The sequence below is a fragment of the Meriones unguiculatus genome, chromosome 1, assembly GCF_030254825.1.
Source record: "Meriones unguiculatus strain TT.TT164.6M chromosome 1, Bangor_MerUng_6.1, whole genome shotgun sequence".
Taxonomy (NCBI): Eukaryota; Metazoa; Chordata; class Mammalia; order Rodentia; family Muridae; genus Meriones; species Meriones unguiculatus.
In genome coordinates, this window is record NC_083349.1 from 93,231,878 (window position 1) to 93,251,397 (window position 19,520).

Genomic DNA, 19,520 nt, shown 5'->3' on the forward strand with positions numbered 1-19,520 from the left:
GTAGTACCTCTGTAGGCGCCTCACACTAGGTAAGGCTTCCACATGTGGGCTGGGGAAGGTGAAACTCAGCCTCTAGTTGTGCTGTAAGGATGTCTTGGTGTCTTCCAGAAGTCTCAGAAGTTCACTTTTACCAGTGATACTATGGAGAGGAACCAGACCAAAACCCCCAAACAAAACAATCTCCTCCTCAAGAGAAGCCCCCCTCCACCTGACATGTAGTCCCTTTCAGACACCACAGCCTCAGGACAGCCTCTCCCTCCAGATTGTGTTACTGTGATCCCCATACAGGCGCTCTCTGTTCACCACTCCTCTCGTTCAGGTGCCCTTTTGTGGACTCTCATTGTCACGTCAGAGTTTTTGTTTTTGTTTTTGTTTTTCAAGACAGGGTTTCTCTCTGTAGCTCTGGCTGTCCTGGACTCATTTTGTAGACCAGGTTGGCCTTGAACTCACAGAGATCCTCCTGCCTCTTCCTCCCTGACTGGTCACTTGGGTTTTATCATAAGCTTTTCCTTCTTGTAGGTGGAGGCCACGTGGCTTCGCACGGCCAGAGTTAATGAAGATCTTACATAATTCACTGGATGACTCCTTTAAACGCCTTATTGTTCCTCTCCTCTGTAGAGAGTTCAGGTATGCATCTTGTTTAATTTTGTGAACTGTTTATCATTATGTATGGTCTTCATGGGATATGGAGTAAATGTTTGCAAATATGAACCACATTAAAGAACTAAGTCAAACCAGGTCTTCAGTGTGAGCCTTGGTTTTATTCTGTAGATTTGTTCCCATTATATATCTTAGAGCAGTCTTCTTAATTGTGATACACTTTTTTGTCCTGAACACTTAATGTCTACACCCTTCCAATTTTGAATTGCTGATGTTTCAGTTTGACAACCAAGCCAAACATGATTTTATTGATTAGAGATCTGGCTTGGGAAAAACAAACTGAGGAGTTAATGGAGAGGTTACTTGGAAACATTTTTGGGAGGTAACACAGCCAAAGAAAGCATAAGGAACTTGGTGAGGGACGAGACGATCTTACTCTTCTGAGGAGAGAAAGCAATTGTGTGTGTTCATCTCCCAGTGGGAATTGTCTGGATGAGCAATGGCTAGCACAGATGAGGGGTGATTGAAAGAACCATGCCAGCAGGCTCATGGGAAGTCGTGAGGTGCAGATGTGCTGCTAGCAGACATGGAACAGTCTCAGGGCAGCAGAGCCTTGCTTTCTCTCCTGACTTTCTCTTACTGCTGTCTTGGTAGCTGAGTTCCCAGTGACCAGCATGGTTTCATGCAGTCCTTCATGTGGACCATGGATCAGCAGCACTTTCTTTCCCACTTTTTAATGTAGGCTTCAGACAGGTTCCTTGCGGGGGGGGGGTGGTCGGGGGGGTGGAGTTGCAGCGTCCTGTCGGCTCACTAGGATTTCTAGCTGACTGGTGTTTTTCTATTCCTCCCTTGTACATTTGGCCTTTTGAGTTCAAAGTGTCCAAAGTAGGGCTCTAAAGATGAGGCGCTCCATTGCTCAATTTCTTTTGCTCTGTACCACGTTGTCTTTTTTCATCCTCCATAGTCTAAGTAGCCTACAGATACTGTTCTGTTTGGAATTCTGTGTTACCCATGTGATGTCAAGTCTCTGGCTTTTTTTGCTATAGCATGAACTTTAAGGGCTATGCTCTTTTATTTATTTGTGTGTGTCTGTGCATGTGAGTGTGTATACATGTATATACATGGTGCAGTGTTTGTGTGCAGAGGCAGAAAGGTATGTGCTTGTGTGCACGTACCCTTTTGAAATGGACATCTTTTTCTGAACGTGGGAATTGTGTCTGAGCTAGGCTGAAAGCCAGCAAGCCATAGCAATGTACTTTTCTACACTCTGCTTGGAGCTGGGGTAACAGGAATTTTTAGGATACCCACCTTGTTATGTGGGTGCTAGGATCCAAACTCCAGTTGCCATGATTATGCAGCAAGTGAACTGTTGGGCCCCATTCATTCTGTTTTGAAGGGAAAAATAATCTTTTATAAAATTTCAATGTGGTACTTCTTTCTCTTTCCTTGTTTTTTCATGTTGCATTCAGCATCCACTGGTATTTTGACATTTTGCTTTATAGCATATGGAATGATTTCATTGCAGCTAAGCTGTGTGGTGTAGGATTCTGTAGGAAGCAGTCCTTTTTTTGGCTTACATTGTGGGTAAGCAAGAGCATGCTCCTCTTCTGTAATGCTGTAGACTTCTATGCCACTCTCGTTGTGTGCAGAGTCATTTCTAGGTTATCAGTCTACTGTCCCCACCTTTGTTTGTGTACCCTACACACTTTTACTGCTTGTTCGCCTGAGCTGCTCCTGGCTTAGGTTCTTATTAACCTTAGCACTCCTCATTGTTTTAGTCTTCTCTGTCTGTTATTTTGCTTCCTCCAGGATGCAGTGATCTTTAGGGCAAGGATGTGCTCTTTCAGCTTTGTGTCTCTTAAATCAATCATTGTTCCTTGAAAAGACTATTGACCAATGACTTCACAATAAGCAAAGTTCAAAATGAGATTTACAATACTTGTAATGATATTTTTTATCCTGTTTTGCAGAAGTTAGGTAATTACAGTGAAGTGTTAAGAGACGTTGAGAGAAAATCTTTAGAACAAATCTTTATAAGCCAGAGAAACAGACAGTAGTGTGCATCTTCACATATGTAAATCCCTCCCTCCCTACACACACACACACACACACACACACACACACACACACACATACACATACACACACCGCATTTTGAATTACTTTGTACTCAGTTTTCTTGTAGCCAGTGACATTTATGTCTTATTTGGCCTAATAGAAAAGAAATGCCTCTTCTGACATAATTCCTCCCTACACACACACACACACACACACACACACACACACACACCACATTTTGAATTACTTTGTACTCAGTTTTCTTGTAGCCCGTGACATTTATGTCTTATTTGGCCTAATAGAAAAGAAATGCCTCTTCTGACATAATTCTTATAAATTTCAAGAGATGACACATTGAGGGATTCAAGTTCCAAGCTACCTTTAGGCCTATCATTAACTTATATTTTTATCCTACAAGGTATTAAACATATACTTCTAGCAGTTTCTAGATGAAACAGAGACATGATTACACGCGGCTTGGTTCTGTACTAGCCGTTAGGGTCTGTGGCATTGCTGAATGCCTGAAGGTGACAGTAGCTGTGGAGAGGAGCGTAGACAATGCCATTGAGACTCAAGTCAAAGTACTGAACTAAAGGGTGGTGGAGGCTGTTGTGATGCAGCGCTTTGTCATTCTTGCTTTGGGTTTATATTTTTAATCACCTGATAGACTTAGACAATTTGCTTCAGAATTGTTTGTGGTGTCATATTGCTGTGGCAGAAAGTAGCAAATGGAGACCCAGTGTTACTCAGGGGTGGGATGTTTTCCCTGAGGAATGAACACACAAAATAAATTCTGCTCATTTTCTACAAAGAAAATTTAGATGAATGAAAAACTAAGTACTTTTTTTGTCATCCCCTTCTGTTCCATTTCTAAAGAGCCAAACTGACATCAGATGCAGAGAAGCAGTCAGTAATGCTGTTTGGACAGAACCTCCGCCAACTCCTTTTAACAAGTCCTGTTCCAGGCCGCACCCTGATGGGAGTAGATCCTGGCTACAAACACGGATGCAAACTAGCGATCATTTCTCCTACGAGTAAGTTCTTGAGCTTTTCCTGTGAGAGCTTTTCGGTTGACCCTAAGTTTCACTTAATAGATTTCGTGAAGATTTGGAACTAATGTTTGTTTTTGTGGTTTAGAAATTGTTTTCTCATGGGACAGAGGGAATCAGAGTATTCCCTCATTTCTGGGTGAGAACTCTCGTACCATCACGTGTATATCCCCTTCCTGCATGTCAGTGGATTGAAATATATTGAGCATTAACTAGGGTCAGATGTGAGGATTGGTTATTGGTAATTAAAGATGTCACATTTTTTAAAAACTCATCTGTCTGTCTACCTACCTGCATGTCTAACTCAGAGTCTTATAAGTGTTCCTGTTAAAAGTCATGTCCTTTTCCTTCTGGTGCCAAAATTTTCTCTTTGTGTTACCATAAAACAGTGTGAATGTGTCTGCATGAACTCTACTACGGAATGTTATTATAGTATTATATCTCTTTATTTAGTTTTTTATACTTTTAGAATTTCTTTTAGTTATATAGATGTACGTGATCTTCACTCTAAGTTTATCATCTTTGATATCTCTTGCTTTCTTTCTGAGGACATATGTTTTGTATCTTTAGGCTGGTTTTGTCTCTGGAGCTTTCTTATTTCATACTGTCCTTTCACAGGTCCATGCTGTCCTTCTCTGTATTATCCCAGGGTTGGTACATGTGGTACCAAATCCAGAACTATGTTTTCTATTCCGTATGAAATTAATTCTTGATATTTCATTCATGTGGTTTTATGATTCTGATATGTATTATTATCCTCATAGTTTCTCTAACATTCTCTTTAAAATCTTATTTTCATATGTCTTGCTCTGTTTTGTGGGTATTATCATGCTAGACTTTTATTTTCTGCTGTAAAGCAAATATCTTTCTGTATTCAGTTTGTTGTGTCTGTCATCCTTTTAGGTTATATTTCCAGTACTTTCAAGAAGGTAAGCTGGGTCAGGACAGGCTTCTCACTGTTTAAAACTAGCTTTCTCTAATGTGTGCCGGTGATTAGAAAAGTCACCTGTAGGCCAAGTGTGGACAGGGGACCTAATGGTTTCTCAGACAGGCTCTCTGTAGCTATCTCCTCTTTAATCTCAGTCTGTCCTTGACTTGCTTGGTTTAGTTCTTGTCCCAGCTCTTTCTTTGCACTCTGATACTTTGTCTTTCTGTAGATTCCGGAGTTCATGAGGATCAGTTTCTCAGTCTTCAGAAGGTTACTGGCAGCCTTTGTGCTGGGTTGGTGCAGGGTCAGCTCCTTCTCAGACTGACTCTTGTGCTGTCCAGTACGGGAGCGCCTCTCTCAGTCCATCACAACCTCTGTTGCTTTGCTCTACTCTGTCCCTTAGAGCCCTCCTGTAGAGGTCTTTTAGCTGTGCTGTGCCATTCCCACCTGCTTGGGGTTTTGGTTTTGTGGGGATTGTTTGTTACCTTTGTTATAGATACAGCCATGGCTTTTGCTTTTTGTTTTCCTAGTTGTCATTTATTTTATTAATTTTTCTCATGTATGGAAAGGGTCGACAGTATCATTATTTTTCCTGTATTCACTGAGGTGCTTGTCCTTTACTGTGCCACTGTGATAAATCACAGTATTTGGATGTTTTTCTTACTGTTTTATTTTTGAAACAAGCTTCAGTCTATAGCCCAGGCTAGCCTTAAATTCAGTATGTAACCCCAACTGAGATCTTTCTACCTTAGCTTTCTGACTGTTGGGATTCTGGGTCCAGCTAGGAGTTTTGTTTGGAAAATACCAGACTACGGGGCTGGAGAGATGGCTCAGTGGTTAAGAGAATATCAGATTACACTTGTTTTAAGATAGTATCATCTTCTGAACATACTGGTAGATTAGTTTTCAGTATTGTGGTTAATGTGTTCTTGTTATAATTTGAAACACAAATTTCTTCTCAAGTTTGCGTTGGTAAAGTTTTGTTCAGGACTTATGTTTCATCATTTACTCTAAGTCTCATTTTTTTAAAGCTGTTGTAGCCCTGGTTATATACCTTCTTTATTTCTAATATATTTGTATGGTCCTTTTTCTTTTTCTTTTTTATTTTATTTATTCACTTTACATCTCGATTGTATCCACCTCCTTAACTCTCCTCGTGGTCCCACCATCCCTCTCTCTTATTCCTACATCCCCTTCTCTCCCTTTAGAAAAGGGGAGCCCCCCAAACCTACCCCAGCATATTCTAAGCACATCCTCTTGACTGAGGCCAGGCAAGGAGCTCCCACCAGGGTGTCATGGTCAGAAAGTAGCCAACAAAGCACATGTCAGAGACAGCTCCTGCTTCTTTTAGTAGGAACCCACATGAAGAGTAAGCTGCACATAGGCTCCCTCCAATCCATGCATGGTCCTTGGTTCGTGCTTCAGTCTCCGTAAGTCCCCCTGGGCCCAGGTTATTTGACTCTTTTGGTCTTCTATATCATCCCTTTCTTAATCAATACTGTTGAAAGCATTTTTTTTGAAAAAATATTTTACTTTAAATTCCTTTTTGTTATACTTTTGCCTTCCCCCTTTTTTCATTAATTATTTTTGGTGAGGTTAGCTGGCCTAGAACTTGAAGCACTCTCCCTAAGTCAGCCTTCTCAGTGCTCAGTCTCACTGATCTCTTAGCCTTTGCTTTCTTGGGCATTACTTATCCTGTGGTTCTTTTATCAGCTCCCTGTTGTGTTTACTTGGCTCATTTATTTCTGTCCATTGAGTGATCACCCTGAAACTTTACTTCAGTTAAAAATAAGATACTTTATGCATAATGCAAGATAGAAAAAGCCTGAAGTTTTAAAATCTACAGCTCAGAGAATCAGAATAAACAGGTTCATATATTGACAACTGAAAAGAAAAAGAACAGTATAATTGAGCCTGATCTGTAGCAGGTAGCCAGTTAGTGTGAGCTGTAGCTACTGTGAGGTCTTACTGAAAAAAACTATGTCTCCTGTAGGTGCCGTAGCATACTGCCCACCTGGTAAAGATTTTGTGTGGAAAGGCGGAGTTCTTTGACTTTGAAAGTAACAGCATTTTTTAATGCTTCAGAAAAACCTGATCTAGTGAATATGGATGATTCAGACTGCATTTTAATGATCCCTTTTACATTTTAATTTGTGTGGATGTGAACATGTACAGCCATTCGTTCATGGAGGTCAGAGGAGAGCTTGAAGTAGTCATTTCTATTCTTCCACTGTGTGAGTCCCAGAAACCAACTAAGGGTGTCAGGCTCGGTGCCAAGCATACTTACCTTCTGAGGCATCTCACATACCCTCAGATTGCATTTGAAAAGATAAGACAGTTCCATTGTGACTTGCTTAATAGAAACAGTAGTGAGTTATACTTTGCAAACATCTTTTTACACCTCCTACCCTCCTTTTAAGGTCAGATACTTCATACTGACGTGGTTTATTTGCACTGTGGGCAAGGCTTCCGAGAGGCAGAGAAGATCAAGAGGCTTTTGCTGGATTTCAAGTAAGAAAATAAATAGCCTGTTCAGTACTTTAGCGGCTTGGCCATCATAGGTACTTTTGTAGCTCCTAATTTGGAGTTTGGAAGTAAGGGAAACGCCTGGGGAGAAAGAAGGGACCTTGGGCACAATGCTGGGGCGAATTGTTTAAGAATGCGTACATGGAGAGGGCGTGAGTTTCCCTCTCTGCCCTCTTTTAAATAGAGCTGATGATGTGGTACTTGGGAGATCCTCCCTAGCCCTCTTACCTTCCTTCCTTTCTCCCCTGAAGAAGGGGTACTGTAGTAGTTAGAACTGCAGAAATTAACATCATATAATTAGTTGTATTTTTTTATTATGGCTTAGAATGAGCCTGAGTTTACTTACGTTTATTTTGGCTCTTTGTAGACGAGAAAAGAAACTGCCTGACTGTTGTTAAGGTGACAGTAAACTGCTTCTCCCCTTGTCCCCTGACCAAATGCAGGGCCATATGGTAGCCTAGAGCAGTGGAGAGGCTGCAGGGACACATGTGAGAGTAAGAGTAGCATCTGGCACTTGGTGCACTCCGTAAGCTTTCTCTGGCGACTTCAGAGTGTGCCTTCAACTCATCCAGGTTTTTATTCTGTTTCTCCCTTGAAGCTGCAGCACAGTGGTGATTGGAAATGGAACTGCCTGCCGGGAAACTGAAGCGTACTTTGCTGACCTGATAATGAAAAATTACTTTGCACCACTGGATGTTGTTTACTGGTAAGGACAATAGGGAGACTTGTTTTCTTGGAGAGTATAAGACACGTCAGGATTCTTTTGTGATGACTTTTTCTTTCCTTTTTGAAAATATATGTCTTGTTTGCCTCTCAGACTGCCTCTTGCTGTTAATAAGAACATCACAGGAGTGACTAGAACAGGTCAGAAGCTCTCACAGCAGCAGCCTGTCAGAGCTTGGTTTACTCACCTGGAGTCTCCCAGACTATACTTGACATGAGGACTCTAGTTAAGTATTAACTCACAATATGGTGGAACACCAAATTCGCAAAGACTGACTGTGGATACCTTACCCTTCTGTCTGCTGAACTGAGAGCCAAGATAATTGTTGCAAATGAAAGCATTTCTGATGTTCCATTGTCATTTTCTCTTCCTGAAGTGCTCCCATTCCATACCGGCGGGCAGCTGGTTTGAGTTGTTAGGAGTTATGTCCCTGCCTCTTAGGCCTGCGCATGCATTGCTCTGCTGTCATTTTTCATAGGTTTGCTTCTGCCTTTCAGCACATTGTAAGTCCTACGGGTTCAGCTGTGTGATAGAGAAGTACAGTGTCTGTATTTAATGAAGCTCGCTCCGGTGCCATCCTCTTGTGCTTATTACTAAGAACGGTAACTAAGAACGGTAAATGAACAGGATGTAAACAGGATCAACACAGCATATAAAAAGTAAGCCCCCCACAAGAAGAATTCTAGGGTTCACTTAAGAAAGGCTGAAAAGAGGGGCTTACCTAGCAGAGAATGTAATCAAAATAAGCCATCAAAATAAACTCAGGTTAATGAAAAGGGCTGAAAGAATGTCAGAGGAAACTATGTGCTTTGGGGATGTGGCTCAGGAAAGAAGCAGATTGAAAGTTCCCCTCAGTATTTTCCCCTCTGCCTCTTGTGCTGGGAAGTTGGCTTGGGTATCTTGTACATCTTCCCTATTCTGATAACTGCAGATGGGCACCAGGACTTTAAGAAGCTGATTGTACTGCTTGCTTATAGCTGATTATGTTTATCACAGCCAATTTCATTCTTATCTGTTCATCTTAATTTGGTATAAGTATCTCAAGAATAGTTGTAATGATTTATATAAATATATGTACACACATACACACATGTATACACACACACACACACAACCTAGGAATCATAAAAAATTGCTTTTGGAACTGATGATATATACCAGTAGTCCCAGCACTTGGAAGGCTGATGCAGGAAGATAGGTGCAAGTTGAGGACAGCCTGGGCTTACAGACTAAGGCCCTGCTTCAAAAATACCAAAATATACAGGCAGTGAAAACATCTTGAATTTGGTCCAAATTTGCTCATGGAGCAGGCCTTCATTGAACTTTAGATAGTATATAATATTAGGAAAAATGAGAGCACAAAAACCTGGATTTATTAAACTATTGAATAAAAATGATTGATCTTTAAACAATAGTAATTAAAAATAAGTGCTGTATTCAAGCCATTTGGTGTATATAGTAGTTGCGATGTGTAAGTTTCTAGAAGTGAGAGGGCACATGGATTTTTGGTTTTGCAGTGTTTCAGAGACACTGAAGAAATGTATAATTGCATTGTTCTGTATTAGAATACGTATGACACATAGTATGTTGCTCACTGTTCATTTCTTCCATTCTGTCTTCAGAATATTGGGAAACTGTTACATAGGGTTTTTAATCTTCGTATGGTGAGGTATAGTGTCTGTTCCTTGGTTGCCATTGTTCTCACTCTCATTCTAGACCTCTGTGTCATAGTACTGTTCCTTCATGTTCTTGTCTATTTGCTCAGATCTATTTGCTAGCATTTTATTATGGGCTCTTGAAGTCTGAGTGTTGCAGATAGATCAGAGTTTACAGTGACTGCATTAGGAAAATTGGTCTTTGATTTCATTTTGTTGTCATTTGGCAGTTTAAAGTGTCTGAAGAAACCTCTTTTTCTCACCTGCTGTGACGTTCCATTTGTCTCCATGATTTTTCTGTCTGTCATTTTTCATACTTTCTCTTATGTATTTCTGTAATCTTGTCAGATACTTACCATCTGCCTTTAAATCTTTTCAAAACATCTTAATGAAGCCTCCAGTACATTACATATCCACCGTTCAATGCTTTTTATCTTGATTTGCTGGCATAAGTCAAGATGTGCCATGATTTATATCATGCCTTACTGCTTAAATTACAACCATTCATCTTCTCTGTTGTATTCTTGAAATACTTTGTAAGCGCTGATACTTCTCATACCCTGGGGTGTTTGGCTAATTAATATTTATTATTGGTTTATCTTTTAGTTAAAAAGTGGTTATTTCTAAACCTGCTGTATACCCACCCAAATCACCACACAGAGACTAGGATTTATTTAATTAACCTAGAGCGCAATGCTGGGCAATAGCTACTCCATTGTAAACCTCCAAGCCTGCCTAGTTTCCTCTCATTCAGATTTCCCACATTATACTTGCTTTTAGTCATATCTTAGGTATGGTTCATCTCTCTTCATGGTTCCAAGTCCTGCCCTGCGGATCTCTGCTTTCCAACTCCTCCCACTCCAGACCAGGATGTCCCACCCTATTCTCTCCATTGCACTGTATTGGCTGGTTGTTTCATTGAAATTATAGAGAACAAATGGTGGCATGTTTACACAAACTTGAGACAGGTGATGAGTATCACAATGCAATGTCCAGATTGAAACCAGATAATACATTCCACAAGAACATTATACCAACACTGGGGAAAATCATCCAGGGTGTCAAATTGTAATTAATAAAGGGGAAAAATTAAACTGGATCCAAGTGGCAGAGTTTGACTGGGGTTCAGCTGGTCACTTATATTTGAAGTTTGAAGTGTTACTGCAAATTCATGAAATATTGTAGAGTCCATAGAGTTCATTATAGTTTTTGGTAGAGTGATGTTTTCAGTCTTCTCGCACATAGTAGGTACAATGCTAAGATGTACAAGTGCTTAGCCCTTAGGAGACATTGTGCTCACATATATGTAGCAAATGTTTGCTTTGTTGGCACATCCTCACGTCAAGGGATCATGTTCTAACGCTGTGTAAGCTCATCACTTACAGGTCTACCTTGATAAATCTAAGTCGTGTATGTGTGTGTGCGCGTGTGTGCATGCACATGTGGAAGTCAGGTCAGTGTTAATGGTCTTCCTTTTGTTCTCTACCTTTCTTCTTTTTTTCTTTCTATATTTTTTCTTTTCTTCCTTTTCTTTTAATTTTATATGTATGTGCCCCACCATGCATGCAAGTACCCACAGAGACCACAAGAGGGAGTTACAGATGGTTCTGAACTGAATTGAACCTGGGTCCTTTGTAAGAGCAACAAGTGCTCGTAACTGCTGTACCATCTATTTAACCTCTATTTAACCTTATCTTTTGAGGTTGAGACTCTCACTAAACCTGGAGCTGGACGTTGGGGTAGATTGGCTGACTAGAAAACCACCGGGATTTTCCTGTCGCTATCCGCATTAGCGCAGTGTCGTCAGCGACTGCTGTAGTACATGGCTTCTGCGTGATTGCTGGGAAGATGCACTCAAGTTCTCAGGCGTGAGCAATAAGTACTTTACCTGCCGTAGCCTGCTCTACGTTTATTTTTATTAACACTAAACATTAAACTGATCTTTATCAGATAGATTTTCTTAAGAGGATAGGTGGAGATATCTCTTTTCTAAAATGCCTGTGTCCGGGCTGGAAAAGTGGCTCAGAGGTGAAGAGCTTTGACTTCTCTTCCAAAGGTCCTGAGTTCAATTCCTAGCAACCACATGCTGGCTCAACATGAAATCTGGTGCCCTCTTCTGGAGTGCAGGCAAAACACTGTACATGTAATAAATAAGTAATTCTTTTTTAAAAAATGCTTGGCACCAGACATGTTTAATGTTTGGGTTTTTTTTTGGGGGGGGGGCTATTTCCCTATACATAATAACATTTTATGGATAAGACTCAAACTGAAGCATGAGGCTTTTTGTATGTTCTATGTAAACCTTATACACAAAGCCTAAAGGTAATTATAAAATATTTATAATGTGCCTTATACTTTGACCAGCACTTGTCACATAAAACTATATATGGAATTTTTCACTTGTGCCCTGTCACCATTAAAATTTTTCAGATATTTGAGCATTTAGGATTTTATAGACTTAATATATTTTCCAAGATAGATGTTGATTTTGAGAATAAAATTATAATATGGTAGAGTTGCATATTATGAAATAATGGGATGTTTTACTATTTGGCGAGCTTTCCACTGAAGATTTCTTTAAGTCACAGCATTGTGGATACTTTGGAGCATCATGGATGCATGAGGTCACTGTGAGCCTGATGTCTAGAAATGCAGAACAGTTTGTGCTGCAATTTGACTTGTTTATATTTCTGTACTGAAAGCTTTCTTATACACATGGATATTAGCAGGCAAATCTCAAAAAGAAGAATTAATTTTACTTTCCAATGAGCGCTTTTCTTAGCAAGAATAGGAATGGCTTGAAAAAGTATAGTGTATGATGGAAGGTAGCAAAGGCAGATGCTGTGGTGAGGCTGGGGATTGGGGTTTGAAAGTTACGTGTAGCTGAGGCTTGGCTACTGAGGAACAGAAGTGGCCAGATCACACTAGGAAGAAGGCCGTGGCAGTAAACATCTGGGAAATGCACAATGATGCTCATTCTTTCATTCTAGTGTGTTATCAACTTTTATTATGAGGAAAAAAATAATTTAAGGAATCATAAGTTTTTTTGTTTTTTCAGTTGAGATAAGTTGATGTATCCTCCAGAAACTCTTAACAATTGTAAGAAATTTATGTTTTGTTTTTTTTTTTTCTCAGTATGTTATCATCTTCCTGTGCTTGTCAATGTACTCCATGACATTTAAATATCACTATGGATAGACGTCTCTGTGACTACACCCAATTTTAGTCATCCCTACTTGACAGCTGAAGGTTTTCTAATCATGATCATTTTAAACTAAGCTAAATCAAGTCTTTTGTGCTTGTATCTTTGCACTTACCTTTATTTCTTTGGATACCTTCTAGTAATGGAATATAGATTTAAAAAATAAATGTGTTTTTAAGACATCTTCATATACTTGCATTATATACTGAATACATTCTAGCAATGGATTATAGATCTGAGGAAGCCACTCATCATTGTTTTATCTGAAGAATGCTGGGATAGCAAAACCCATGTGCTAGATTGTCTTCCTAGAAATACTGGTTGATTGTCTCCTTCTTCCTAAAATACTGGTTGATTAGTGCTCTGATGTTTAGAGCGATGGGACATTCAAAGGGTTAGATGTTTGTTGCCAAGCTTGGTAATCTTTGATTTCCAGGCCACATATAGTGGAAAGTAAGATTCAGTCTGAAGTTTGTCCTCTGATTTCCATATGTGCATTATTTATGTGTACACACACACACACACACACACACACACACACATACACATTCAGTAAAAATTAAATTATTTTCTTTCTGTTATTTAATGAAGGTATTAATATTTGTTTTTTACCTTTAGGTCCATTACAAGGTGTATGTTTTATAAGATATATGCCAGTTTGGGCTTTTTAATAGAAATTTTTGAATAGCAAAATAGTTTATAATTTTGATGAAGTCCAGAAGTTTAATCTATCAATTTAAAAAATAGTTTTGCCTTTTATTTTCTATTTAAGAAATGTTTAGTTAGCAAAAGCAAGGATACTATAAGCTTCTTAGAAATTTTGTAGTTTTAATAACACTCACCAAATCTGTCATTCAGTGCTTAAAGAATTGACATTTAATTTTAAATTTCAGTTCTGTTTTTTTGTCTCTTATGTTGTGCTTTTCTCATACCTGCTTGGTCACTCGTACAGGTTTTAGTTCTTCCTGAACATGCCCTCAGCCTGCTTTTTCCTCCTTAGTCATCGCGAGCATGCTATTTCATAGTCTGAGAATTGTAGCCTAACATTCCTTGCCATTAGTCTCTGCTGCAAATCTTGCTTTTCCAGGGCCTTTCTCTGTAGGACCTTTCCAGGCCCTGGATTGAGTGTGTATGCCTTCAAACTTTTGTATATGCTTCTATTGGCTCCTATAGACATCAGTTGGAATCAGTATGTTTGTTTGTTTTTGTTTTTTGTTTTGTTTTTTCCTTCTGGCTACTCAGGTAGTGTAAACTTAATCTGCAAACTGGAGAGATGACGTAGGGCTCTGTATTCTCATCCGTGAGGTACCTGCATTAGCCTGTGACAAGGTTTAGGACAGTCTGTTTTCATTGTGATCTCTGGGGTAAAGGATGTGGTGAATTCATTTCTAGTTCACCATAATGCCAAGGGCCTAACTAGCGATTTGGGGCAGAAATCTCTAGTTAACACCTTTGGTGATCCTTGTTTTTGTCTACCATTCCTTGGGGTTTGTGAAGCTCCATGAAGCCATGAATCTAGAACATAAAATGTTATTTTTGTCTTAGAGTATATTTTCTCTTCTCAGCTCCTACTCTCAGCATAGGCTTCAGAAAGAAAACTTCATACATCCATTTCATCTCTTTTAGTATGTCTTTCCTTCATGCGCACTTACAGATGCCTTTAAGATGGTATGTTTTGTTTTTGCCTTTCAGTTGTAAGTAACAGACAACATAGGTATGTGATCTCTAATACTGCTCAAAGGAAAATTTCCTGTAAGTCTAAAATTTTTTTGGATTTTAGGCACCAATGAAAGAAATCAGATCATAGAAGAAAATTTGAAGATAAAATAAATAAATAAAATTTATTTATTTTTTTGGTTTTTAAATGTAGGGTTTCTCTGTGTATCAAACCCTGGCTGTCCTGGACTTGCTTTGTAGACCAGGCCGACCTTGACTCAGAGATCTGCCTGCCTCTGCCTCCCAAGTGCAGGTAGCATATGCTACCACGCCCAGCTTGTTTACTTTTGTTTTTTGCTTTTGTTTGTTTGTTTTCTTGGAAGATGTCCATTTTTAATCATCTCAGTTTACACTTTACAGAATTACTTGTTTCCTTGGGTTATCACGAGGAAATTTGTACAAGGCATAGCTTTTGTTCTAATACAGAGGAAAGCAAAACTAATTTGTATTCTACTACTCAGAAATTCCAATAGATTTTTAAGTGATTATATATATACATATATCTATATATTTTCAATGCCACATGTATTTTCACACCCAAGTTTGAGTTTACTCAGCAAGTCTCACCAAGCTGTGGGAAGAGAGCTCCTCCCCAAATCCCAGCTCATTATTTAACCTATCTTTGAATGAATTGAAGGTCATTGATGGCTGAATAATGGCAGATATCACAGCTTTTTTAGTCTTTCTCAGTCATCAGAACCAAATCATTTCAGCAACTGAAATGTTTCTCTAATACAATAACCAGGGCTTTATGAGTTGTTCTGTAACAGTTCTGTTTCCCTCCAGAAAATACTCCTCTAGGAATTGGCAGTTATTGTGAGTGGCTTTACCTCTCCTTGGTGATTCTTTTCTTTGTCCCAATCTCAGTAGCTTGATCCCTCTAAGTTGATTCGTCAGAGTTTAGGCTAATAAGAAAATAAAAATGCTTTTTGGAAGCGAGGGTGTTTGTAATCTGGAGATAGGGTTCTCTTGGTGGATCGAATACGATCACCGGTTCTTTCATGATATTTTCAAGAACTCTTTTCTTTGCTTGTTTGCTTAGATTCCATTCACTAGAAAGTTGTGGTGTCTTCTCCATGGGGCCAGTTATGAGTCATTTAGAGATTAGGCTTCTAACTGTTTTGGCTCGGCCTTTTGTGTTTGAAAGCTCTTAGATAGAATCTCTTTAGAGCCCAGCACACAAGCTTTTCCACTCAGGCCTGTTTTATTCCATCATTCTTGCCTCCTCTTGGAGGAGGCCCTTAACTTCTGCGCATAGCTCTGGTTGGTTTGTTGTTGTTTTTGAGTTCCTTTATCATAAACTTGTGCTTGCAGTAATTGCCTTTCTTCCTCGTCTTGCAGTCCATGCTGTATTTTTCTTCCTTTGGGTCTTTGCAGGAGAGGCCCCTTCTCCAGATCAAGTTTCTAAGGTTCCCATAGTCCAGGGAACATAGACAAAACTCAGAACGTGCCCACATGAAGATCTCTAGCATGGCATGCATCAACTAAGGTGCCCCTGCCTTTGAAATGTTGGTGCAACAAGAGCTGCAGCATTTCAGCCACCTTCTTAAACACAATTTCTTCCTAGCCCTCATACCCAGACACAGCCATTTCTTAGGGCAAATGTGTGTGAGTGCTTTGTAGCTTTTATCCTAACAAACACATTCCATAATGGGTACTTTATCCCATGTAGTCAGGACATACCACTAGCATCCAGACTCGCAGGCACAGTTTTGTATGCTATGAATGAAAGCAGTGAACAAGACAAAGCATCTAGAACAATGGTTCTCAACCTGTGGTCAAGAGTCCTTTGGGGGTCACATATCAGATATCCAGCATACTGAATATTTACATTACAGTTTATAACAGCAGCAAAATTACAGTTATAAGGTACTGTATTAAAAGGTGGCAGCATTAGGAAGGTTGAGAACCACTGCTCTGGAAGCTTTTATCCTAGAGGGAAAACTTACAGATCAATATGTGTGGATTTATATATGGCATGTGAATTAGTGATAAATTACACATAGACAATTAAATGCAAAGGAAGAATAAACAAACAGAGGAGCAAGCAGTGAAGATTTCAGGTAGATGGGAAATGCTCTCTTTGTGGTCTTGAGAAAGCCACCCAAGCTGAACGAAGGTATGTGTGAATTTATCTGTGTCGTTTAGATATCTACTCTCAGTATTCTTATGTGAGCTTTCTAGAGCCATGATTTTCATAATGTAGATACAGTCCACTGGTGAAAGTTAAACATTTTAATTGAAAAGAACAAAAAATGTATGTCTTATGCAATAGGTCAAACATCATCTCATGACCGTTTAGCTTGCATGTCTGGGGTGTGTGTGTGTGTGTGTGTATGTATGTATGTGTGTGTGTGATATGCAGCATTTTTGCTATTTTTAGTAGCAGAATCAGTGAAGTTTGAGGTTCATTGCTATATGAAATCAGGCAATAAGATTATAAACCTTGAAAATTGCTAAGAGAGAGAATCGGCCAGTAGCACTCTTTAATGAGCAAGTAGAAAGTTTTTAGAAATAGAAGATGGGCTACTTTAGAAAATGACAAAATAGCCTCATTATGAAAAAAAAAAATAGGGCACTAGTTCACAAAGCACAATATATTTCACCCAGACAGCAAGGTTGCACCTGTACAACCATAAAACACAGTTCTTCCCAAGTTTTTCTGAAAAGTTTAAATTAATGATAGAATTTTCTCAGTAAGATTTCTTGTATCTAAGAAAACTTTCTAAGCACTTGGTTATTGACACATGTCAGGGTTTTGTGATTTCATTGTAAGAGAGAAGGCTCCTAGTAGGCCAACTGAGATTAACTCTTGGGAGTAGATTTTTATTCAAAGGAGAATATAAAATTACTATAGAAAACCAAAACTGGGTGATTGGTTCGTTATACAACTCTTATATTTGTTACAATGTATTAGATAATTGCTTTAAGCAATCTATTAAGAGTGTTGTAATTTTTTGTGTTAAAGAGTTTGAATTTTCTCTACTTAAACTAAGATTGGTATAAATTTTCTTTTATATTCAAACATTTTCTTTTGCATCTGCTAGTGTTTAGTATCTGATTTAGCTCTTATATATGTAATCATGCTGTTTTATATGCAGATATTCCATCATGGTCTAAATAGAGTACATTGGTTTCTAGGGCTTTGCCGCTAGGAAAAAAAAAAATTGAAACTGAAAGTGAAAACCAATTTATATGTCCTGACTGCAGACTTCCTACCAAGAATGACTTTTGCAAAGATATATACACGGCTGATAAAAGTGCGGGTAACCAGGGTAAGTGTAGGAGGGGAGATCAGAAATAGTTCTCAGAGACTCAGTTAAGGCCCAGATGTAGTTACTTTCCTTCTCTGATGTGCTAAGTATAACATGAAAGGCCTGTAATGATTTTCTTAGGGGAAAGAGTGATAAACGGATCCCACTGCTTATATCTAATTCTGATTGCCATAAACCTCTTCCATGGCCAAGACAAAGTAGAGTTGCTCACCTCTCCTTCAGGTTTGGGAAATAAAATCATTTTAGGGCTGAAAATAGGAATGGGCTTCATTAAAGAAAAGAGGACTTAATCAAAATAGGGCTTCTCTAAAATAAGGGGGGGGCTCTGTTTTTTATTTCATTACCCTGTGCAGATGAAACCTTTCCTGATGTTCTGGGTGGATTTATGATTAACACTGGGAAAGCACAGTGTTGCTGAGGTATTGTGGAAACTGGAGACAAGCGCTTATTATCGCCAAAGAATAAATAAAGTTCTGAAAGTGACTGTTCCATGTGTTCTTGTCAGGCAAGATGACAGTGATCTCTGGAAGTCAGTGTGCACTTAGAAATTAACACCAGACTAGTGAACACTGCTGATCTCAGCCACACTCTTGCTAGTGCTTCTAGACACTGTGAGCGAACCAGAGATGTGGCTGTGTGGCTCCCCAAGGAATATCGGTTAGCATCTGGTGTAAGGGACCCGGTGCTTTGCCACACACAAGCGCTGGGTATTACAGTCAGATTTGGAGGCATGCTTTTCAAGTCTGTGGACACTGAGCTCCTAAAATTAGTACCTGAAAAAAATCAGAAAGATCTTAGGGTTTAGATAAGTCTTATTTGAACTTTCATTTGGATAAATGACTCTTGTGGGATTAGAGGGTATTTGGTGCAGATTTTGAAGGGATGCTTTCTTAGGTTTTTTTGATTTCTGATTGTGGGCAATTCTTTCATGAACCATCTGAACCTTTTCCGTTTGCTTTAGTTGAGAGAAATTTACTTTCTAACAAATTACTGAAGTTCACTGTACTTCCCAGATATATTTAGCTGTGTAAAACCCACGATGCTATGAAGTCAGTACTATTTTATGTGAGAAAATGTGATCGTTCTTACTTCTTTCTCATTATTGTATTTTCTTCCCTTTTTAAAATAATTTATTTAAAATTTTATTTTATGTGTATTGATGTGAGGGTGTCAGACCACCTGGAACTGGAGTTACAGACAGTTGTGAGCTATCATGTGGATGCTGGGAGTTGAACCTGGGGCTTTTGGAAGAGAAGACTTATCGCACTTAACCAGTGAACCATCACTCCAGCCCCTTCCTTCCCTTCTTTACATGGGGAGCCTTTTCTATAAATAAGAAGGACATCCGATGAAATCATTATGTATCCTAGGCAGGGCTCAAACTTGTGATCCTCCTGCCTTAGCTTTTGCAATGCTAAGACCACAGGCATGTGGTCTCGTGTCTGGCATGAATTAATCTTGGAACTTGGGATGGCCTCAGTTGTTTTATGGGTCTCAGCATGGTCATTTTAAGTCATTAAGGTATTTCAATTCTGCATTTTCTGTAGTCATGACCTGGGGTGTAAGGTATGGCAGAATGTTGTTTGCTTTGACATCTCAGTATTCTCTCCATTCCCACACATGGCTGTACATGCTGGATCTTCTTACTAAGGCTTCTTGTAGGAATATTTGTGCTAGTCAGTCAATTTAAAAGTAAGTTTGTGTTCCTTTTGTTGAAAGGCCAGGGTGCTTTTAAACATATGGAGCTAAATAGACTGCTTCAGCTAAGTAGAGTGGGAAAGGGGGCA

General features: G+C 39.2%; 1 protein-coding gene across 3 annotated transcripts in view; it reads left to right on the forward strand.

The window, feature by feature from the left end:
* Nucleotides 1-19,520, forward strand: part of Srbd1 (S1 RNA binding domain 1) — a 161,843-nt gene that overhangs the window by 39,499 nt on the left and 102,824 nt on the right. For all 3 annotated transcript variants that reach the window (XM_021652684.2, XM_060363421.1, XM_060363417.1), the window contains exons 11-14: nt 520-627; nt 3,535-3,692; nt 7,056-7,146; nt 7,760-7,867. In XM_021652684.2, the coding sequence (XP_021508359.1) occupies nt 520-627; nt 3,535-3,692; nt 7,056-7,146; nt 7,760-7,867 (465 nt within the window). The remainder of the gene's footprint in view (nt 1-519; nt 628-3,534; nt 3,693-7,055; nt 7,147-7,759; nt 7,868-19,520) is intronic.